At 47.0% G+C, this 23749-nt stretch overlaps 2 protein-coding genes across 2 annotated transcripts; both read right to left on the minus strand.

Moving 5' to 3' along the window:
* Positions 1 to 1058: 1058 nt before the first annotated feature.
* On the minus strand, positions 1059 to 7488 carry ZAR1 (zygote arrest 1). The gene is made up of 4 exons (XM_081332790.1): positions 6644 to 7488; positions 4333 to 4425; positions 3399 to 3473; positions 1059 to 1970 (listed from the first exon to the last, which is right to left on the minus strand). Exons 1-4 carry the CDS (start codon positions 7460 to 7462, stop codon positions 1827 to 1829), a joined length of 1131 nt encoding a protein of 376 aa, XP_081188916.1. The 5' UTR covers positions 7463 to 7488; the 3' UTR covers positions 1059 to 1826.
* A 3268-nt stretch (positions 7489 to 10756) lies between these two features.
* SLC10A4 (solute carrier family 10 member 4) lies at positions 10757 to 22122 on the minus strand (the record flags this gene model as incomplete). The annotated part of the gene is made up of 3 exons (XM_081332789.1): positions 21378 to 22122; positions 19966 to 20176; positions 10757 to 11278 (listed from the first exon to the last, which is right to left on the minus strand). Exons 1-3 carry the CDS (start codon positions 21866 to 21868, stop codon positions 10757 to 10759), a joined length of 1224 nt encoding a protein of 407 aa, XP_081188915.1. The 5' UTR covers positions 21869 to 22122.
* Between the last annotated feature and the right edge of the window lie 1627 nt (positions 22123 to 23749).

Consider the following 23749-nt stretch of genomic DNA (forward strand, 5'->3'; position numbering starts at 1 on the left):
ATGTATACCTTACACTAGTGTTTCTCAACCTCAGCAACTTTTAAGATAGGGTGGCTGGCTGGAGAATTCTGGGAGCTGGGAGTCCAGACATCTTAAAAAGTTAGCAGACAAAAATGGGTCAACTGAAGGCCCCGCCAGAAGTAGCGCCTGTTGCTTGCGTAGATTTGGTCCTCCGTGGCCAAAAAACTTCAGAAACTCCAGACTGTGTTCCATTAGGGCACACAAGTCTCAAGTCCTCCCAGAGAGGCAGTGTAACCCTTTGGTTGCTTTCTCAAAATCAGAAAGGTTTCCTATTTCACATGTCCCCCGTGCCCATCAATGGGATTGTCAGAGGAGCAGGAATTAATAGGTAGCTGGACTAGAAAAATCTATGATGTGGTACGTTTTTATCGCTACCTCAAACCCGACCTTTAAACATCAGTGTTTCTCAGCTTTGGCAACTTTAGGACGCGTGGACTTCAGCTCCTAGAATCCTAAACAGCCATGCTGGGTGGGGAATCCTGAAAGTTGAATTTCACACATCCTTAAATTCACCACGGTTGAGAAATACTGCTTTACATACACAACTTGAAAGATCCTGGTTGAACGTCAACAACCAAATTGCAGCCAGTGAAACTGGAAGACACACGGCCCGTCTCCTATTGTGCTTAAAACTATTCTAGCACAGTCCAAAAACCATCTTCGTTATTGCAGAATAACTTCCTTCAGCATTTCTTCAGTTCTTACAAACTGGTTCCCGTGTCTTCTTTATGCCCTAGTATAGATTTCACAAATCAACACTCTTACAACTAATCTGAATGACAGAAGCTTTATTGATTAGTAACTCTTAATAATCTCCCCCTCTGCTCAGGCTTATAATTGAGCATTCCCAGAAACCAAAATCTGAATAGTTAAATCAGTTCCAAATTATAGGATGCTTAACACAAACCATTATTCACAGAATTTTGCACGGAAGGAATCGGTGGTATTATACGGAGCTTTTTGAGTCCTTGACTTATTGAGGTTTGGCATTCACATCAGCAAAGAGGGGGGAAAAGCAAAGTAGAAATAAGCCGCAATTATAATCATGGTCACTTTATTAAGAGATCCGTACTCAAGAAAATAATGAAATTACCATATTGATTCTGGGCAAAGGACATCTTTAGTTGTTTCAAAATCTATTAAATGCATCATTACTGACCAACAAAATAATTCCTTTCATAGGTGTGCTGCTGAGATGATGTTCCCCTTGAATCGACCCATATCCACGATAACGCCTATGAACCTGGCACCCAAACAATTATGTCATTTTACTCAGCTGGACACAGCTGGAAGGCAACCCAGTGCTCCAGTACAACGTCTGAATTCTGGCAACTTGTGCTTCCTTTTTCCATCCTACTTGAGTTCTTTCAACAGTGTGTTACCACAACTAAAACATTTTCCATTAAGGTTTGCTTGCCTGCATTGGCAATTGTCACTGTGAAATATTCCCGTAACAGTTGCACATTTTGGCTGAGGTTGACTCACAGTGCATTCCCCTCCAGAGCAGCTTCTCCTACGAAGAAATTTTAAGACTATTTCCTTCCCAAATAACAACAAAGACTGCATCTGCTTTGACTACTTCTTCCATACCAAAATAAAATTTAGCTTGTCAGAATGCACCGAGCCGATTCCCCTGCTCCTTAACGCAATTATAACAAATGAGGTAGACGGTTCCATCCTGATTTACAGTTGCTTCATCTCAGCTTCCTTGGCAGGCTTCCCACTCTGGCAGCCGGCCACTTCCAAACAAAAAAAATTTCTGCTCTGTACAATTTGACAGTGAGGGCTCTTCACTGTGCCCTTCCTTAAATAATATATTTGAAGCTAAAGGTACTATCACAAGAAAGCCGTTTGCCTTTGCATCTTCCACAAAGATCTTGACGGTGAGGTCTCTTGGGATCCACGTGGCGCAGTTTCACGGGGCAGGAACATCTGGTCTGCTTGCAGCTCTGAAATTGACACAAAAGCAACAGGGTAATTGAAAATAAAAGCGACCTGGATCTGTGTATGAATTTCCCAGGAACAAAACTTTGACTAGGGACAATACAATGGTTTTTCTGTATTTATGCATGCTGTATGGTGGCAAGCGGGATGACTAAGATTGCATACTACTATTGTTACTATTATTATTAAAACTACTCCAAGGAAATGGTTATTGTCTGGTGATCTAAATCAGTGTTCTTCAACCTCAGCTACTTTAAGAGGTATGAATGTCAACACCTAGAATGCTGGCTGAGAATTCTGGGAGTTGACATCTACACACCTGGAAGTTGCTGAGGCCGAGAAACACTGATCTAGATGGTTATTACAAAGCAAAAAATCTTAACAAGAGGGAAGCCTTTGTATGCCAAGGATGTGGCAATAGAAAGAACAAAATGATATGGAAAAGAGGATATAAACTATGTGATTACTTCCTATATTTAAGAATTCCCGCAAAGAAGGAAGTCCGACTTGAGGCGTTCTATTTACCTCAATTTTATGATGTAGGAAAGTTATAACGATATGCTAACGGTCAAAATCCCCATATTAAAGTCTATATAGACACTTTTCAGTACTTTGATTCGTAATTCCACTCCAAAAAACTTGGTTAACTGGGAATACATTAATTTATCCATTCCCAATTCATTGAAAACATCGTTCCTATAAATTAGCATCACCTGAAATCAACGCCAAAAATATTTTAAGAGTTCAGAATGAAATTATACTTCCCAGCTTGGTCCCACCAAAGGAGATATTAACACAGGTTACAGAGCAAAAAATCCACACGCCATCGAAGTGAAAAAAGTATTTCGAAGCTGAAAAACATTGTCCCATCATCTACAAACGTATCTATTTTATTTTACAGATCTCTGCACCCACCAATTATAGTAACTGTGACTCAACTGGGTTGAGTCAGCTGACTCCACCAATAAGTGCTGTGCTTGGTATAGCAATCAGCCAATCTCAACTCATCTCCCATAATTAAGTAGGATAAAACCAGATCAGTACCCGGATGAGAGATTACTAGGGAATCCCAAATTGGGCTTGCTTGGAAAGTAATAAAATCCCAGAAAGTAGGAGCAAACCAGTTCCATCTGGTGCCAAGGAAACTAAATGGAGCAACCAAAATGGATCTTAGGGCAACTGAATTTCAGGAACATCACATGGTGAGATTCAGAATTTATTTTTAACATCAGTACAGCTGCTTTGGGGCGCAAAAAAATTACTGCTCGATTTCTCACTCGCCTCCTTCCGACTTCGTTTCATTTCGGGGGCTTGGCTGGAAGGAAAGGATTCCAAAACCTTTGTTTTTAAATAATGAGAGGAACCGTGAAGTCCATGCAGTGGAACCCAGTGGACCTACTACCTTAAAGGAGGTCCGAAAAAGCACTGCTTACTTGGCAGGTAATATCCTCCACACGGTACGGGTTGTAAGACTTCTGGCACGTTCGGCAGAACTGCCTAAAGTAAACCTGTGGAAAGAGAAGATTTAGGTAAAAGGCCCCCAGCCTTTGGGGCACCAGGGACTGGTTCCGTGGAAAGAGGTTTTTCCACAGACCGGAGGGGTGTGTGGTTTTGTGTGCTGCCTGCATCCTGCAAATGGGGCTTTGCTTCTTTGTGTGGCCCGGTTGCTGGCATGCCGCGGCCCGGTACTGGTTTATGGACCGGAGGTTGGGGACCCCTGATTTAGGTAACCTTCTTCCAGAGCAGGAAGATCTCCACCGCTCCAGCAAATAAAGTCTACCTTGGGCAATGTTAGGACTTTGGACAGTGGTGGTGAACCTATGGCGCGCGTGGGCACGTGCGCTGTCATCCCAGCCCCACCTCCCCCCCCCCGCGGCCCCCTCACCAGCAGCAATCTGTGGGGGGCCATGGAGGCGGTGGGTGGCCCTGCGAGCGGATAGGGCAGAGCGAGGAGCGGAGTAGTGGGGTGGGCGGAGTAGGGGTGGTTTGGGGGGCACTCGGTCTCTAAAAGGTTCGCCATCACTGATTTAGATTTCCTGACATTTCGCCAGCAACTGTAGCAGATCACCTTGCCTCTACAGATCCCAGACACCAGGAAACTTGGCGTCTACACCAGCCCCCCCCCCACCTTTTCGGTTCAGCAGTTTCAGCGGTGGGGAGGGATGGTTTCACACGCACAAGCTAAACCCTGTGCTTGAGCAAATGAAGCTTCACGCATTTGCCTGCCGCTTCAGCAGCCCAGTTCCCAATGGCCCGTAGTCCGGTAGAGGACTGCAACCCAGGAATTGGGGCCTCTGGTCTACACCACAGTCACTAAACCTTGAAGCCAAACACTAACCCAACCGATTGTAAGTCATGAAAGCCTACCTTGTTTGTGCCCTGTACGCACCAGACATAGGCACTCTCCCATCGAATATTGCAGTCCTTGCAGTGGTAATAGCCATACTTCTGCTCTAGGAACTAGAAAACTCAGTGGTTAAAAAAGAAATACTACTGGAAGTATATTCATCCTAGAACATCTTTCTTCAACCCAATGACCTGGTTAAGTTCTTAGGCCAAAACCCCCTTCAAATCGCAGAGAGGATTTTTGCAGTTCTTATGCAGGTTTATACTATATTCATTTTTTTATTTACTGGATTTCTAGGGCTGCCCAAATCATAAGGGCTCTATGCAGTGTATACACACACACACACACACACACACACACACACACACACACAAAACCAAACAGAGCAATGATCCTCAGTTTGGGCAATTTTAAGATGTGTGGGCTTCAATTCCTAAAATTCCTCAACCAAAATTGTGGGAGTTGAAGTCCAGACATCCAAGTTCCCAAGGTAAGTTAAGGCATAACAAGATGGTTACTCTGAAGTGATACCTAGTAAAGGTAGTTTTCCAACTGCGGCAATTGGGACTGGAAAAATCTGTTGTTAAGCAGAGCAGTTGTTAAGTGAGACATCACATAACTATGACTTGCAACCTTCCTGCCAGCTTCTGCATAGATTTTGTGTGTCGGAAGTTGGCAAATGGTGATCACACACGACTCTAGGAAACTGCAACCATTGTAAATGTGAGCCAAGTGTCCAGATTGCCCTCACGTGGCTGTGGGGATGCTGCAAGGGTCTTAACCATCTATTTCAGCTAACAATTCTTTTTTAAGTTTGCTTCAGATTGTCAGCTTTTAACTTAATGGCCCCAAATATGACGTGAGCAACTGTTTACAAACTAAACCGGCCAGATTCACAAATCACACACTAAGAAACAAAACAAGTAAAGCACATTATGGCTTACTCTGGTGGGTGCAGACCCAGCCGGAGTCACAGAAATAAACCAGGAAGTCGGCTAAACCTGGAGTTGATAACTTTGAACGGCAGCAAGGATTTCACTACTCCTAGAAAGCGAGAATCCTTGATTCTAGCTTTTTTAACGTCTGAAATGTTCAAAAAACGTCTCATGGCGGACCTGAAATAGCCAGCCTGTCTCTGAATCCTTATTCTGGTTTTTTTTTCCTTTAAAAGCATTTTGTTTTTCAGCTAAAGGCACTCTTGGGTCACCCTCTTTTCTCAGCCAGAGGGAAGAAGCCCCCCCCACAACCTCCCACTATTTCTTTTGCTAAGGGGCTTTGGGTTTGAAGCCAAGCTCATGCTGTCTAGTTCAGGGGTCGTCAAACTTGGCAACTTTTAAAGACTTGTGGACTTCAACTCCCAGAATTCCCGAATGGCCCAGTTGCTCTCACTAGCAAGAGGGGGCTAGTAAAGCAGGCTCTCCTTTTTCTGCGTAACCTCTATGCCACCTATGTCCAACTCCAGCATATTCTGCAAAGAAGAACAGGCAGCCATTTTTCAAAGAGGGGGGGAAAACTTATTTTTTTCAAAACCAATGCTTAATATTGGCCCTCATAGCAAATATTAGTTGCCGTACTGCAGGGGTCTTCAAACTTGGCCCTTTTATGACTTGTGGACTTCAACTCCCAGAATTCCTCAGCCAGCAAAGCCATTTTTTTCAAAGGGGGGAAAAAAGCTTATTTTGCTCAAAACCAATGCTTAATATTGGCCCTCATAGCAAATATTAGTTGCCGTACTGCAGGGGTCTTCAAACTTGGCCCTTATATGACTTGTGGACTTCAACTCCCAGAATTCCTCAGCCAGCAAAGCTGGCTGAGGAATTCTGGGAGTTGAAGTCCACAAGTCTTAAAAGTTGCCAAGCTCGACGACCCCTAACTAGTTTATACACCCAGAAGAGGCTTCAAGCAGCCCCGGCACCATCCCAGTTCCACTCCGGTTTGACGGGCGTTTGCACCGTCGCAGCCGCCCTCGGCCCTTCTTGACCAGGCCCTACGCAGTCGTGGGGTGGAGGTGGGGGGGGAAACACGCCTGGCTGACTGGGCCGCGTTGTCGCTAAGCAACGCGGGTTGGTTAGAGGGACGCTCCTCAGGCTCGGGCAGGGGTAGGCAACCTTTGGCTCTTTTTAATGACCCGTGGACTTCAACTCCCAGAATTCCTCAGCCAGCCTGCCTCAGCTTGGAAACTCTCCCTTTCCCCCCCTCAGCGCGGCTGGCTCAGGAATTCTGGGAGTTGAAGTCCACGAGTCATAAAAAGAGCCAAAGGTTGCCTACCCCTAGGCTCGGGCCTTATTAGCGCCACCGTCGAGGGACAGCCGGGCTGTCGAGGGCCCCCACCTGGAAGCGCACGCGGGCCTTGTTCGGCTCGGCTTCCTCCCGAGCCAGCGGCTGAGGGGTGGCGGCGGCGTCGGCGGCGTCGGCCTTCCCGCCTTCGCCTTTCCACTCTTTCTCGGCCTGGCCTTTCGTCGGCGAAGCGGCCGCCCCGTCGGGGCCCGCGGCCGACATCTTCTTCCGCTCCTGTGAGGAGGAGGAGGAGGAGGAGGCGCCACTCGCTTCTTCGCCTTTCGGCCAGACGGCGCGGGCGGCTGCAGCGGCGGCGGCGTCTCCTTCGACGGCCGGGGTCGGAGCGGCGTCGGGCGCCGACGGCTCCCGGCGCTCGGCTTCCTCCAGGAAGGTGGTGAGGCGGCGGGAAGCCACCGGCGAGTAGACGGCGATGGTCCGGGGGAAGCGGACGGACCGCGGGGCGCCGCTAACCGGGCAGCCTTGCTCTTGCTCGCCTCCTCCTCCTCCTCCTCCTCGGGCGCCGCGGGCGCGGCAGAGCAGCGGGCGCGGCCCGAGCGAGCACTGCACCGAGGCGTCCTGGCGCGGGTTGACCTGGACGCCCACCTCCTTGGTGTTGGCCTTGCGCAACCGCGGCGTCAGGTTGGGGTTGACCTGCGACAGGATGGCCTTCAGCTGCGCCCGCTGGTAGTTGTCGAAGTACTCGGCCGCCGCCGCCGCCGCCACCGCTTCGCTGTAGCCGGACAGGTAGCTGCTCCGCGGCCGCCAGGCGCCCTGCCCGCCTTTGCCCTTCGGCGCCTGGTAGCGGTAGGAGTAAGGGTTGTACGACGGGTAAGCAGCGTAGCTCTCCATGGCCTCGTCCGTCAAAGTAGCCATCGCCCGCCGGCCCCGAGGCCTGCGCTCCGCCGAGGCCGCTTAAATGGCTCGCGGGGGGGGAGGGAGGGAGGGAGGCTGCGCTCGGCCCGCCGCTTCCCAAACGAGACACTCGCCTCAGCTGGGCGCGGCTGGGCCGGACGGCGGCTCTCCCGGTGCGCAAAGGAAAAGAAGCCGCAATCCTGGTTTATTTATCCCTTGCTGTGTGTAAGGGTGTAGGTCCGTGCCTTACGTTGTCCCGTCGCGTGTTTTTTTTTCAAGCGCGTGTTATGCGTGCCCACGCTTTTGAGAGGAAGCCACCAAGTTTCATTTTTAATGTGCGCCCCTGTGCCCGCAGGGGAAAAAAAATGACAATAAAGGTTATCTAATCTAATGGGATGCGGTGGCTCAGAGGGTTAGGATGCTGAGCTTGTCGATCAGAAGATTGGCAGTTTGGCGGGTCGAATCCCGAGTGCCGGGTAGCAGAGTGAGCGCCTGTTACGCGTCCCAGCTTCTGCCAACCTAGCAGTTCAAAAAATGAAATGAAAGGAACCTTTATTGTCAAAGTACAACTATGTGTACATTGAGATTAGCTGAGCACGTAAAAATGCAAGTAGAAAAATAGGTGGGAAGGTAACAGCGTTCCGTGCGCCTTTGGTGTCTAGTCATGCCGGCCACATGACCACGGAGACGTCCTTGGACAAGCGCTGACCCTTCGGCTTTGAAACGGAGATGAGCACCGGCCCCTAGAGTTGGAAACGCCTAGCACGCACGCATGTGCGGGGGAACCTTTACCTTTACCTTAATCTAATGGCAGAAAGCGAAGAGGAAGGGGTGAAGGATTGTGCAAAAGTCGGGTTGAAACTGAACCTTAAGAAAACCAAAATCATGGCATCCGGCCCTCTCAATCCTGACAAATAGATGGGGAAGAAATGGAGGTAGTGACAGATTTTATTTTGCTGGGCTCCAAGATCACCGCAGATGGGGACTGCAGCCAAGAAATTAAAAGACGCTTGCTCCTCGGGAGGAAAGCCATGGCAAATCTAGACAGCACACTAAAAAGCAGAGACATCACCCTGTCAACAAAAGTGCGTATAGTCAAGGCTATGGTCTTCCCAGTTGCAATGTATGGCAGTGAAAGTTGGACCATAAGAAAGGCTGAGCGCCAAAGAATTGAAGCCTTTGAACTATGGTGCTGGAGAAGACTCCTGCGAGTCCCTCGGACTGCAAGGCGATCAAACCGGTCAGTCCTAGAGGAGATCAACCCTGACTGCTCTTTAGAAGGCCAGATCCTGAAGCTGAAACTCAAATACTTTGGCCACCTAATGAGAAGGAAGGACTCACTGGAGAAGAGCCTAATGCTGGGAAAGGTGGAGGGCAAGAGAAGAAGGGGACGACAGAGAATGAGGTGGCTGGATGGAGTCGCTGAAGCAGTAGGCGTGAGCTTAAATGGATTCCAGAAGATGGTAGAGGACAGGAAGGAACGTTGTCCATGGAGTCGCGATGGGTCAGACAAGACTTCGCAACTAGCAACAAAGTGTGTGTTATGTATGTGTACACTTTTGACAGGAAGCAACTAAATTTTATTTTTAATGTGTGCCATTGTGCCCGAAGGAAAAAAAATAGCAATAAAGATTATATAATCTAATATATTCCACGTACATGGGCTTGGACCCACCCCATTGTGTGCCCCTCTACGTCGGGGTCAGCTGTTTCCCCCCCCAAAAAAGTAGTAACTTAAACAAGGCTTCCTCCCAAAAGACTAAAGATTTTCGCTTCAGGGAAACAACAGTTAAACCCCGCTTTTGGGGCAAATACGTGGAGGATCCTGCTGTCAATCTATTTTTGGATACCCTCAGTTAATAGTAGAAGAGGCGGTTAATGATAAAGTCTCAATTAATTTGCATTTCCCATTACGCCTTCCATTTCTAAGTATGGGTTAAAACGAAAAAATGGCAACACTGCAAATCTTGAGGCATTTAAGGAAGAAATTGCAACAAGATAATTTTATGAAGTCCATATTGATCAAGTGTGGCTACAAAATTGAAGTAGATAGCTTTGAATCAATGGCATTTAAGAAAAAAAACTAGATATACTAAGTATATCCAAGGATACTAAGTATCGTAGGTGTTAACAGGATTCATTCAATCAATGATTTTGGGGGGCTGTAGTATTGATTTTTGGCAGAGATCCCTTATATTTTATTGACATTTTGCTTCAGATTTAACAGTAGTAGAAACGTTTTAGAGATATTAAGCTGATGTTTGATTATACACTAAATATCTTTAAACCGTAGTGATTTGAAACAATGGAATTTATTCTTGAGCAGGGAGGCATGTTTGAAATATATATAAAAAAACCCATTGAGTTCAGTAGACTAATTTTGCCTGATATACTAACATACTTGTACAGCCTTCATGACCGTTCTTCCCCCATCCTAGGTCTGTTTTCTCTAGATCAAACTGCTGGCCCGTGGGCTGGATGCGTCACACCAAAACCGCGCCCAACCCATGGCCGGCAATGGAAAAAAACTCACAATAAGTCGCAACATGTCATGTGACGTCGCGAGTTTGACACCCGTGCTCTAGATGCATTCAAAATATATCCCAGCCAAGAGGACTCAGATTGAGGTGTTGGACAGCTGTTGCAGTTAAAGTACGAACCAATGTTTTTTGTTTAAACAAGATTCCCTCAAATCAGTTTTCCTCTCCTGAATATCTGTCGCAAAGAGTTAACATCGGTAAGAAAATATATATATATATTTTATTGTCTCGGCGGTTGTTCTACTTCCTATGGAAGAAGCAGTTCTGAACTCTAGATGAAGCAGACAGTCTCAGATAAATTTCTTAATGGCTTGTCATATTTGCAAGTAATTTAATCAGTCATAAGTACACACAATTTTACTTTACTCTTTCAATGGGGAAGCTGAATGATATACGAGGTACAGAACTTGTTTTTTTTAAGCAGCAAATGTAATCGATGCTAAAGATTTACACTTATCAAATACAGTCATATTTCATCAAATATGTTTTTCTCTCTCTCTCCCCCCCCCTCCTTCCTGCTCCATTTTCCAAGACCCTACATTGTATTCTGTTCCTTTTGTCTTTTCTGGTGTGCTGATGTGGTTGATGGCATCGGGTTGTTGTTTTTTTTTTTGAGAATAGGTTGAAGAGATTTATACGGTTGTGCAGCTTGTGAAAACAACTATTTCCGAGTACAATGAGAAAAGCCAACATAACAACAAATGCTTAGGGGGTCCCTGTTGTTTCTCCTACTTGGCTGACCAGTTTATTTCAACAAGGGTTTTAAGATCTTCTCCTAGAGGACCGTCTGTGTCAGTTCCATAACCACTGGACCGCGATCCTCGGCAATGACTGTGCCGTAGGACATCTCTGGGATTGCTTCTTCCTTCAGTTTCTTGTAAGAAATGTCTGTGTCTTCTTCATTATCTCCTCCTAGAGGCTCTTGCTTGTAGAAATCCTTTCCATATATCTTGTAAGCCAACACAAACAGCCCGGCTTCAGCAGACTGAAAGAGGGCATAGAGCAAAGGAAACATGTACATGCTCCCAATGAACTGTGGGGGGAAGCTCAGCTTGAGAATCGCGGTACAGAGTTGGACGTTCTGGCAGCCAGTTTCCAAGGAGACTGTCCGCTTGCAGTGCGGGGGCAAGCGAAATAAGGTTGCTATCCCATAGCCACAGCCGAAACCGGCCAAGGGCATCAGCACAGCTACCACGTAAACAGTGGCGGGAATAGTAGCCAGAAGTTCGGGACCCAACATAGTACCGGTGAGAATGAAAAGTACCACCAAAGTCACGAGGAGGGACCACAGAGAGATCTAGGAAAGAAAGAAGGGGATGAAAATTAAATCTGTGATCACATGATTGCATCGGGGGGCATTTATTGGCGGCCGTAAAAATTGGGCACAGTCACTTGGTGACATGCTTAACAACCAGCACACTGTACAAGATAAGATAACCTTTAGTGTCATTTTTTTTTTACTGTGGGCACACATCAAAAAATCGAAATTTAGTTGCCCACTCTCAAAGTGGAACACAGACATGACCAACAAACCCCGGCACAATTAAGATTATAAGTCAAGGGCTAATCTTCTGTGGGCAGCTGTATTTAGGTGTATCCATTAGCAGCAGACGAGACTACTTAAAATGCAGTGGCAACTTTCAGAAAAGAGAAGGGAAAGACATAAACCATCCAAATAATTGATAATCGCAGCCAAGAGAAATGATCTTAAGAAGTACATTGTGTTCGGTTCCAGCTAACATTTTAGTACGTCTGGATGGGAGGGGGGGGTCTGTGGGGGAGGGAGGGATGTAAAAGAAGACGAGATGGGGGGTGATGTCCCATGTCACCTGGAGTTTTTGTAGCCCAGGTTTCACAGCCCAAGTTTGGGCAGCATTGGGAAGTGTCAGCAGTTAAGAAACTCTAAGCTCCTCTCGTACTCGTTGCCCCCCCTTTTTTCACTATCACATCTTTTAATAACACTTTGCACGTTTAATAACACTTTGCACGTTTTCAATGAAGAGAGAGCAAGGGGGGGGGAGAAAAAAGAAGAGGCATTAATTTTCCAGTTTTATTCTGAAAATGAAATACTGAACTTTAGTATTTTATCTGGTGAAGATGATGCATGATTTTGGTAATCACGTTTATGAAACCTTGAAAAGTGTGTCGTTGCCTAGTTACACAGGGGTCTTCAAACTCGGCCCCTTTTATGACTTGTGGACTTCAGCTCCCAGAATTCCTCAGCCAGGGTGCCTGGCTGAGGAATTCTGGGAGCTGAAGTCCACAAGTCATAAAAGGGCCGAGTTTGAAGACCCCCCTATCTTAAGACATGGCAGCCTCCCATTCCCTCGTTGCAATGTCAAGTGATTATAACCAGGATGTTAAAATAGGATTTTGCTAAACTGCCAGTTTTTTCCCCCCACCCCGTGTTCTCTAACATCAATCATTTGTACACACCCCAGATCTGTCCTGCTGCCTATTCATAAATTTCCTTATTTTGCACATCCAAGTTACATAAAAGAGCAAGCTAAAAAAATGTCCTTGGGTCAAATTTTAATAGGCAGAAATTCAACGGATGAGGTTTTGTTTTTCACTGCATCTCTTATTAGCAGGGCTCTTCAAACCTGGCCCTTTTATGACTTGTGGACTTCAACTCCCAGAATTCCTCAGCCAGGCACGCTGGCTGAGGAATTCTGGGAGTTGAAGTCCACAAGTCATAAAAGGGCCAAGTTTGCAGAGCCCTGTCTTATAGAAACTTGATAATTTGTATTTCTGGATTACCCTGTAAAACCATTTGGTATATTCAACTAAAATTCTGTTTCTCAAGCTTGTGTCGATTTCAACTCTTAAGAAGTCCTCAGAATTCCTGTTGGGGAATTCTGGGCCAACAAGTCCACATATCAATTTGCTGAGTTTGAGAAATGTTTTAACTAAAGCAAAGATACAATGATTTGAGAGTGAAACTAGCTCAACAGGTAGCACTGGAAATAGATAAAGTAACTTTATCTTATTTTTTTATTTTTTTTATTTTTAATTCCATTTATATCCCGCCCTTCTCCGAAGACTCAGGGCGGCTTACAAGCTTAGCAGTAGCCTTCATTCTATGTATATGCCTGCTTATTAGGGCTTTCACATACACACACCCCAGCGGCATTATTCCAAAGTCAGCTTAATTGCCCCCAACAATCTGGGTCCTCATTTTACCTACCTCGGAAGGATGGAAGGCTGAGTCAACCTTGAGCCTGGTGGGATGCGAACCTGCACTAATTGCAGGCAGCTGGTGTTACTTAAGGAGGCATTAGCCCACTGCTCCACCAAGGCTCTCTTATAGCGTATAACGTACGTCCAACATCTATTATGGCAAAAACAGTCCCCAAACTTGCTGTTGAAACTGTAGTTCTAACGGTGTGTCTTTATTATTGTGGTGAATGTATAGCTCTGCTATTCTGAGGGAAATTTTATTTATCAAGTTTGGCCTCCCAGATATAAGGAAGTACGTCCTGCTACTAATGCTTCTATCCCATAATAGCTAAAAGGTTATATTTTGGATGGCAAAGACATCCTCTTCAAAGTCCCTTCGATTGTTTCGTAAGAAATGGTATTAATAGGCTTTTGATTCTGGAAGCCGTGGACCCCTGTCAAGATTAGTAAGCTTTGATTAGTTGTCTGTATGGGGTCCCTTTTTAATTTAGGAGACAGTCACCTCATTTGAAGGTAGGAATTTCATAACTTCTTCGTATAGGATAGTTGATGTTTCCCGTTTCTCTTTCCTAATGTTTTTTAATTTCATTAAATTACTCCAGGTTCTAATATTGAGGTAAAGTTAGAAAATGCTTCACTCACGTTCCTCCTTGTCCTTATTTTTAGGTTTAAAAGACACTCCTTGTGGTAAAGAAGATGTTTTAGCCTCGGAATAATTTATCTGCCCCTTTCTGCCCATTTTCCAGCTCTACCCTTTTAAAATGTCACAGGTGCACAGTTGCACCAGAAAAATCTAAAAAGTCATATTAGAATGTCAGAATCATTTACAGTCCTTTTTCTAAAGATTCCTAACATGGAATTTGCTTGTCACACACTGAGTTTCGCGCATTCACTAAGTTATTCATTTTTTCAACTCGGCCTCCATTGACTGCGGATGTGTATGAGAGACAGCGTGGGGGGGGGAATGAAGACGCTGTGAGCATTTGCCTCTTTCCTTTTTTTAAAAAAAAAAACCTCTATCAAGGAACACATTTATGGAAGGCAATATAATGATTACAATCACTAGCACAAGTAGCAGTAGCAAAGTACACTTTGGCCAATAAATATACCATATATTATTGAAAACTCTGGTTCTTGTATTACTCTTACTTTACCTCAGAGGTATCTGTTGTTTTAGATAAAGACTCCCAGTTAAGGAATGTTGTATGGATCTTATTCTAAGCTGGAACAGAATTCTTACACATGTGGCATCCTTCATTTAGCCTTGCTGTGCCTCTTGTTTTGAAATAATAATAATAATAATAACAATAACAACAACAACAATAATAATAATAATAAATAAATAAATAATGATGATGATGATGATGTTGGAAGGGATCTTGGAGGTCATCTAGTCCAACCCCCTGCTCAGGCAGGAAACCCTATACCATTTCGGACAAATGGCTGTCCAGTCTCTTCTTAAAACCTTCCAGTGTTGGAGCATTCACCGCTTCTGGAGGCAGGTTATTCCACTGGTTAATTGTTCTAACTGTCAGGAAATTTCACCTTAGTTCTAGGTTGCTTCTCTGCTTGATTAGTTTCCATCCGTTGCTTCTCGTCCTGCCTTCAGGTGCTTTGGAGAATAGCTTGACTCCCTCCTCTTTGGGGCAGCCCCTGAGATACTGGAACATGGCTATCATGTCCCCCCTCGTCCTTCTCTTCATTAATCTAGACATACCCAATTCCAGCAACCGTTCCTTATATGTTTTAGTCTCCAGTCCCCTGATCATCTTTGTTGCTCTCCTCTGTACTCTTTCTGGAGTCCCAACATCTTAGGTGAAGACTGGGAAGAGGAACAATTCCTCTCATCTGTAATATCCCAATATATTCCAATATCTGGATCTTACATTACATTTTCCTCTACCCTACGTTAATCCAACGAAGTATTTGCTCAAACCTCAGCCAGACTATAAATAGTACATTATTGCCCTCATGTTTCTTAGCAACCTCTAATTAATGAGATAAAAAGTTAATTATACAACCTTTCATGCCCTCAATGAATCTGGATGCTTGCTGGCACAATTCAAGTTTTTGTCCCTGATTAATGCTCCGTAATTAACATTACATTCCTCTTGAACAAAGAACAGCAGGAAATGTCAGCCTAAGTGCATTAAATGCAAGAGAAGCGTCCAGATTTTACTCGAGTTTCCTACAAGTATGTATGAGATAAGCGTGAGTCGGATCTAGAGGAAGGGCATCGAATCCAGTTAGAAGGAAGGGAGGGAGGAAGCCAAAGGTATGGAATTTGTTTTTATTGAGGGGTTTTTTTTGTTTAATTTTCTCAGTTTGAAAGTATTTTAAAGACGAAAGGATTGTTAACTGGTAAATAGGAGCTAATTTTTTGTGGGTGTGGTGGTGGTGAAATAACGAGATAAACAGAAATCATCCACTGGATTCATTAGCTGTTAAAATTGGCTCTTTGCTAGGAATACATTCCAAATTCCTTATTATCCCTTCCTATTTCTCTACATCATGCTGAAAATAAAGTTATTGCCAGGAATACCTTTAACCGTGTTATGGTGGACCTCTGCGTTCTTAAGAAGGAAGCTCAAGCACTGGCAGTTGAGGTTAAAATTTCCATCTTCCTACCCTTTGGATTCATATTAAAGAGATTTGGGAAGGAACTAAAAGATGCAGCAAATGATGTCCTCATAGCTAAATAAATTGTACTAACAAGAGAAATTTGGTTTCCGGAAGCATGATCTGCCCTTTCTGAAATGGATAACTCCAGGATCGAGATGAGTTATAAGGACTGGGAAGAGTTAGGTTTTGACAAAGCATGGTAAACATGATTTCAAAATCATTCAATGAGATCCTGTCCCAGGCTGGAGGTGAAAGCGCTGAAGTAGATTTCAGATGTCCCATTATTTAGGAGGAGGAGGAGGAGGAGTGACTGTACAGGAACCTGTTACTTTTGAACGAAAAATCTGAAAATCCGCTCCTAAAGTTTATTTTGCCTTTGTTTTCTTTTCACAGGCTCCCTTGAGAATGAATCATAGAACCGTAAGGCTTGAAGGGACCATGGGGGGGTGTCTACTAATCGAACCCTCTGCCCAAGCCAGGATTCCTTATACCACCCCAGATAAGTGGCCGTCCAATCTTCTCTTGAAAACTTCCAATGTTGGCAGCACCCACAGCTTCTGGAGGAAATCTGTTCCACCGATTAATTGTTCTCGCTGTCAGGAAATTTCTCCTTAATTCCAGATTGCTTCTCTCTTTTTAATGAGTTCCCACCCATTCGTTCTTGTCCTGGCCTCAGGTGAGAAATAAATGAATGACATCATAAAATAAAATATAAAATAAAATAATAAATGAATAACAAAGAGGGGTAAATAAAGAGAAATAAATAAGATGCAACTTTTAAGTCTGGATACAGGAAAGGGACAACAGGAAAGGTTGAAAACAAATCATTTTCATGACTCGAGCAATTAGCTCGGGAGTCCCCAACCTGTGGGCCATGGCCCACTACCAGGCCATGGCCTACTGGCCACAGGGCCATGGAACAAGCTGGCACGTGTGTGCGCGCACTCACCCCAACTCGTGCTGGGGCCGCCACCATGAAAATGGGGCACCACATGGCGAAAAATAAATAAATAAAATAAAATGGGTGCCGCGCAGCCAAAACGGGGCGGTGCTAGTGAGTGTCGTGTGGGTGCTAGCACGGCCTCATTTGCATCGCGCGTGCTCACGGCCCTGTTTGTGTGTGGGCGCAACCATAAAACGCTTCCCCTTTTCTTTCCTCCGGTCCGCCAACTGAGAAAGGTTGGAGGCCTGTGAACTAGGTTACATTTTGTTTAAAGGACAAAAGGCCGTCCACCTTAATTCCTAAGGCATTATCCTGGCTTAAAGTAAGCAGACAAACAAGAGTAATAAGGGCTGATGCTTATTGTCAATCGCTCCATCAGGGAGAAGCTACAGATAAATGCTTTCCAAAATCAATTTGTAACTCAAGAAGACAAGGAACAAGAAGATCTTTAATTACCTTGACATCTGCTGAGAGATGCACTCAGCTAAGCACAAGCTCTGCAGGTGATTGTGAATGTGGCTTGCTAACAGCTGTATGCCTCAGAAAGCAAAGCAACACACAAGAGAAACAGAAGTCCTTGATTTGATATTAATCAGTCGGGAAGATTAAAATGGAAATTCCAGAAATGTCACAGGGCAACGACTATGTAATTCTGGAATTCTAGAATTTAAAGAAAACAAAACCTGAGCATATTCAAATGCACATCCTGGACTTCAAGAAATCGGATTTTAATCATTTCGAAATGACGGGTTCCCTGGCGTGAGAACTAATGGGAAATGGGAGGTGGGCATTCCTTTAAAAAGGATACAGCCTAAAGACCCAATTTAGAAGCAATTCAAATCAGGGAAACATAAGCCACCATTGTGACTACAAAAAGTCTTGATGGCAAGCTGAAAATGAAAAGGACACAGGGTAGGACATGGCAGAAAGGACAGGCTATTAAGTAAACACAACTGGTGTCGGAGAAGCACAAAGGACTTTATACGTATTCTGAAGAAATGGAAGAACAAAGAGTGTCCGGTGATAACTGCAACCCCAATGACATTTGACAACAAAAACAAAACATATTCAACTCTTATCTCGGCATTTTTCTCCTGAAAGACCGTATGTGTTCCATACAAGGAACAAGACGAAGCGACACATTTGAAGTCCTAAGTTAACAGAAAAAATGGTCTGGGAAAACAAGTACATTTTCAACGCGCTTAAACCACTGAGACCAGGTGAGTTGCATTCTGTGGTGCTGAGAGAACGTAGAACGGGGGGGGGTGGGGTCAAACTGCCGGGCCCGCGGGCCGGATGCGTCATCGGGAAGCCACGCCCACCCCATTGCCGGCAGTGGCAAAAAAGCTCCGATAACGTTACGTGACGTCGCGAGTTTGACATGTCTGACGTAGAATAACAGGCTTGGAAGGGATCTTGGAGGCCTTCTAGACTAGAGCAAACTCTGATCAAGCAGGAGACTCTATGCCAGGGGTAGGCAACCTCGGCTCTTTTATGACTCATGGACTTCAACTCCCAGAATTCCTGAGTCAGCATAGCTGACTCAGGAATTCTGGGAGTTGAAGTCCATGAGTCATAAAAGAGCCGAGGTTGCCTACCCCTGCTCTATGCCATTCCAAGCAAATGGCTGCTCAACCTCTTCTTGACAATCTCCAGTGATGGAGCAGCCACGACTGATGGAGGCAAGCAGTGATAAGCTCAAATTGTCAGGAAATTTCTCCTTAATTCTGGGTTGAATCTCCCTTTAATAATCTTCCATCCACTAGTACTCGTCCTGCCCTCAGGGGCTTTGGAGAATGGGCCGACTGGCCCCTTCTTCTTTGTGACAGCCTCTCAAGTATTGGAAGACTGCTATCGTGTCACCCCTCGTCCTTCTTTTCGTTAGACTAGACCAGGGGTAGGCAGCCTTGGTTCTTTGATGACTCGTGGACTTCAACTCCCAGAATTCCTGAGCCAGCATGAGGGAAACTTTGGCTCCATTCATGACTTGTGGACTTCCAACTCCCAGAATTCCTGAGCCGGCATGGCTCAGCATGGAAACCTCTCCCTTTCTCCTCAGCATGGCTGGCTCAGGAATTCTGGGAGTTGAAGTCCACGAGTCATAAAAGAGCCAAGGTTGCCTACCCCTGCACTAGACCATAGCTGGCTCAGGAATTCTGGGAGTTGAAGTCCACAAGTCATAAAAGAGCCAAGGTTGCCTACCCCTGCACTAGACCATAGCTGGCTCAGGAATTCTGGGAGTTGAAGTCCACGAGTCATAAAAGAGCCAAGGTTGCCTACCCCTGCACTAGACCATAGCTGGCTCAGGAATTCTGGGAGTTGAAGTCCACGAGTCATGAAAGAGCCTACCCCTGCACTAGACATAGCCAGTTCCTGCAACTGTTCTTCATATGTTTTAGCCTCCAGCCCCGTTGATCATCTTTGTTGCTCTTCTCTGCACTCTTTCCAGAGTCTCAACATCTTTTTTGCATCGTGGTGACCAAAACTGGACGCAGTATTCCACGCGCATTGGTGATCTTCTGAACTTTATATGTTATCTTTACAAAATCTTGGGGCAAATGCCAAGTGACTGGGGAAGACCACCTGCCATACTTAACTTCAAAAACATAAAAGAGGATTCAGTCAGTCTGGCACTGATACCTAAGCAGAAGAGTGGATGTTTTTGAGACAGGATTTCAATCGGCTTGAAAATAACAGTAATTCCTGGAAGTCGGGATGGTGAGATCAGAAACTGCTCTTACCAAGTTGGCAAGTTGGGTGTATCCTCTCCCACGAAGAGCAACTTAGAAAGAGAATCAAAGAAGGGACTCCCTGAATAAACTCCCTGATAAACGGTGGCTAAAAGACCCGGTTTCCAGGATTCTTTTAACTTTCTTCCCTTCGAAAAATCTGACCAATGAGATTCTGAGAGTCCACCTTTAACTATTCTGAGTGGCTGATAAAGGTGCTGACAGGTGGGATGTGCAAGTTGAGGAAACGTCTTTACTCACTGAAATAGGAGAGCCAGAAGCACTTTCTTGCACCAGGTAAGGAGAGGTCTGTGGTGTCCTTGGCGCTCCGAGTTTGGTTGTTTGCTTGCAGACATTTCATTACCCAACTAGATGCCATCAATGCTACACTCTTGTTACCCAGTCAGGTAATGAAACATCTGCAAGAAAAGATCACCAAGGTCTCCACAATTCCACCCTGAGCTACACGTATCTTTTCCCTGTGGGAAGACGGGTCTCTGCTCAGCTCACCTTCACGAGAATGTCTGCCAGCCTCGTGTATCTGTAGCGGATGAAAACCCCAAGGCCGATGGGGACCAGAGTGCTGCACAAGGTCAGGGTGACAGCCCCCAGGGGCAACAGGCGCACGAAGGGGGTGTTGATCCAAGCTCGGCTGTAGATCCACAGACAAAGAGGCATCAGGATCAAAGCAAGCACGACGGACGATGCAGTCATGATGATGCTGTCGGGAAGGAAAGAAAGATTAACACTGGGTCGAGAGCATAAGACAAACGGCATCCGGAAGAAGCCTCTCTTTCTCCACTTTTCCCGAAGGGCCCAGTTGCTCTCAGTAGCAAGAGGGGGCTAGTAAAGCAGGCTCTCCTTTTTCTGCGTAACCTCTAGGCCAGGGGTAGGCAACCTCGGCTCTTTTATGACTCATGGACTTCAAGTCCCAGAATTCCTGAGCCAGCCCCCCCCCCCACACACACACGGCCCTAAGTCACTTTTTTCACTACCCAACTTCCAACGGTCACCCAAATCACCTGACCCTGGGGATACACACACACACACACACACACACACACACGGCCCTAAGTCACTTTTTTCACTACCCAACTTCTAACGGTCACCCAAATCACCTGACCCTGGGGATACACACACACACACACACACACACACACACACACACGGCCCTAAGTCACTTTTTTCACTACCCAACTTCCAACGGTCACCCAAATCACCTGACCCTGGGGATACACACACACACAGACACACACACACACACAGACACACACACACACACACACGGCCCTAAGTCACTTTTTTCACTACCCAACTTCCAACGGTCACCCAAATCACCTGACCCTGGGGATACACACACACACACACACACACACACACACACACACACACACACACACACACACACACGGCCCTAAGTCACTTTTTTCACTACCCAACTTCCAACGGTCACCCAAATCACCTGACCCTGGGGATACACACACACACACACACACACACACACACACACACACACACACACACACGGCCCTAAGTCACTTTTTTCAGTGCCCTTGTTCACTTCCAAGGGTCACCCAAATCACATGACCCTGGGGATGCTCTCTCTCTCTCTCTCTCTCTCTCTCTCTCACACACACACACACACACACACACACACACGTCCCCCAAGTCACTTTTTCCAGTGCCCTTGTTCACTACCAACGGTCACCCGAACGTAAGCCGAGGCCCGCCGACAGCGTGGCCCTTACCCTCCCGATTCCTTAGCGAGAGCCGCCTCCCATTTTGGCAGCCGCGCAAGCTTCGGCATCGGCCCAGCGCGGGCGCTCCACACCGGCGCCACGTCCGACCGCCGTTCGGGTGCGACGGAGGAGCGGAGCCCCGACGGCCCCCGCCTCCTTCCCGCTCTCCCGCCTCCCGCCTACCTGAGGTTCATGTCTCCGTCGACCAGGAGGGACATGAGGTTGGAGAGGTTCCCGCCGGGGCAGCAGCCGCAGAGCAGGACGGCCACGGCGGCCACCTCGTCGAGGGCGAAGAGCAGCGCCAGCAGGAAAGCCAGCAGGGGCATCAGGCCGAACTGGCAGAGCAGCGCCAGCAGCGAGCCCAGCGGCCGCCTCAGCTGCGCGCCCAGCCGGCTCAGCTCCACCGTGCAGCCCAGGCCCAGCATGGTCACGCACAGCGCCAGCCCCACGAAGACGCTCAGCCCCTGGTTCAGCGGGCCGTCCCAGAAGGGCGCCTCGACGCCGCCGCCGCCGCCGGCCGGAGGGGCCAAGCCCTGCCCCCACCAGGGAGCCGAGCCGGAGTCGGAGCCGGGACGGGGGCCGGGCGTGGCGTTCCCGCGCCCCTGGGCGAAAGGCAGGAGACGCCAAGCCGGCGCCGCCGCCGTGCGGTTGTCTGGCGCGGCGGAGCTGTCCATGGCGGGTGGCTGGCTGCGCTTCGTTCGCTGACGGGACTTCGAAGGGGCGGACGGGCGGGCGGGCGCCCTTGGTAGAGCTGGACGGGGAAGGAGCCGCGGCGGCGGCGGCTATAGCGAGTCCCCCTCCGAAGTGAGGCTGCGGAGACGCCGCGTCCGCCCCAAACCCCGCTCCGACCGTCGCCTCAGCGCCGCGCTTTGTCTTCCGTGCGGCCGCCGCCGCCCTTTCCCAACGGGCGCGCCCCCGAGGAGGCCGCTGGGCGCCACCCGCCCAGCCCCAGGCTCGGCCCCCACCCCGACGCCGCCGTCGTCTGAGGGTGGGTTTCTGGCCTCCCTCTGCGCGTCTCCGATAAGGAGCCAGGCCCCGCGCGCCTTCTGAGGCAACCGAAGCCCGCGCGGGGCGGGGTGGGGTGGCGGGAGAAAGAACGGTCTTTGACGCCGGCAAAAGAAGCCCAATTTCGGGATTTATTTTTTTAATTAATTAATTTTAATTAATTAATTTTTTAAAAAATTTCCATTTATATCCCGCTCTTCTCCGAAGACTCAGGGCGGCTTACAAGCTTTTAAGGGCAACCGCGACGGAAAGCCCGGCCGTGTCAAGACACCTCCCTATCTTGGGACTTCGGAAAGCGGTTTTTCCTAAACCCGTAGCGAGAGAAAATAACCTTTATTGTCAAAGTACAACTAGGTGTACATTGAGATTAGCTGAGCCTCCCTTGGTGCTCCCACGCACACCCCCCAACACACACTTGACAACAAACCCTCCATCTTATTACACCATGTGAACCAACTACACCACACACGGGTTGGGGGAGTCGTCGAAAGCACAATGGAGGAGAAAGGAAAAGAAGCGACCCCCCCCCCACAAAAAAAAATCTTAGGGAAGAAGAACTGGAAAAACAAAAAGGTGACAGAAAAAAGAAGAAGCCCAGAATTGGGAACTGCTGAGAGTGAACCGAGGTTGGTGGAGGAATAAAAAAAAAACTTCAAATACGATCAAGTTAAAAGGAAAAAAAACAACACAAAACGTAATACCAACTGCTCAAGGGATGGGGGAGGGGAGGCAATGCTGGAAATGCAAAGCTCCTCTTTTGGTCCCTCCTCTGTGACAAAAAATAAAATATCTTCCTCCAAGAAATTGTGAAGGAGCAGGACTGCAGAAACAAGGATCAGAAAACCCATCTTTACTTTAAATGAGATCCGCTCTCCAGGACCAGATTAATGGTATCTTATGGAAGTCAGGGACGTGGTGGCTCAGCGGGTTAGGATGTTGAGCCTGTCGATCAGAAGGTCGGCAGTTTGGCGGGTCGAATCCCGAGTGCCACATAGCAGAGTGAGCGACTGTTACTCGTCCCAGCTTCTGCCAACCTAGCAGTTCGAAAGCACGTAAAAATGCAAGTAGAAAAATAGGGACCACTACGGTGGGAAGGTAACAGCGTTCCATGCGCCTTTGGCGTCTAGTCATGCCGGCCACATGACCACGGAGACGTCCTCGGACAAGCGCTGGCTCTTTGGCTTTGAAACGGAGATGAGCACCGGCCCCTAGAGTCGGAAACGACTAGCAAGCATGTGTGGGGGAACCTTTACCTTTACTTTTACGGAAGTCAACAAAACGGGCTTGATGGTTTGGCCAGACCTTGTAAATGATTTTCAAATCCTGAAGAAGTGGCAGATGGAGCAAAAAGAGGGGAAAGGAAGATCCAATAAACACCAAAGTATTCAGTTGGAGCTCAGTAGCTGAGAAGACCTTAGGTAAATTCAGGGCTTTTTTTCTCATAGAACGCTCAGAACGGAGTTCCAGCACCTTTTTTGGATGGAACCTTGTAGGGTAGGCAAGGCGGGTTGTATGACATGTGTGAGTTCCGGCATCTTTTTCTTTTACAA

Source organism: Vipera berus (genome assembly GCF_964194415.1).
Source record: "Vipera berus genome assembly, chromosome: 7".
In the NCBI taxonomy this organism is placed as follows: Eukaryota; Metazoa; Chordata; class Lepidosauria; order Squamata; family Viperidae; genus Vipera; species Vipera berus.

Bases quoted from the DNA above. Each gene is read 5' to 3' on its own strand.
- ZAR1 (XM_081332790.1), bottom strand. From the start codon at position 7,462: ATGGCTACTTTGACGGACGAGGCCATGGAGAGCTACGCTGCTTACCCG. The intron at 4,426-6,643 runs GTGGGGGCCCTC...TGAGTTTTCTAG, and splicing joins AGGCCCGCGTGCGCTTCCAG to TTCCTAGAGCAGAAGTATGG. The intron at 1,971-3,398 runs GTAAGCAGTGCT...TGTCAATTTCAG, and splicing joins TGGAGGATATTACCTGCCAA to AGCTGCAAGCAGACCAGATG.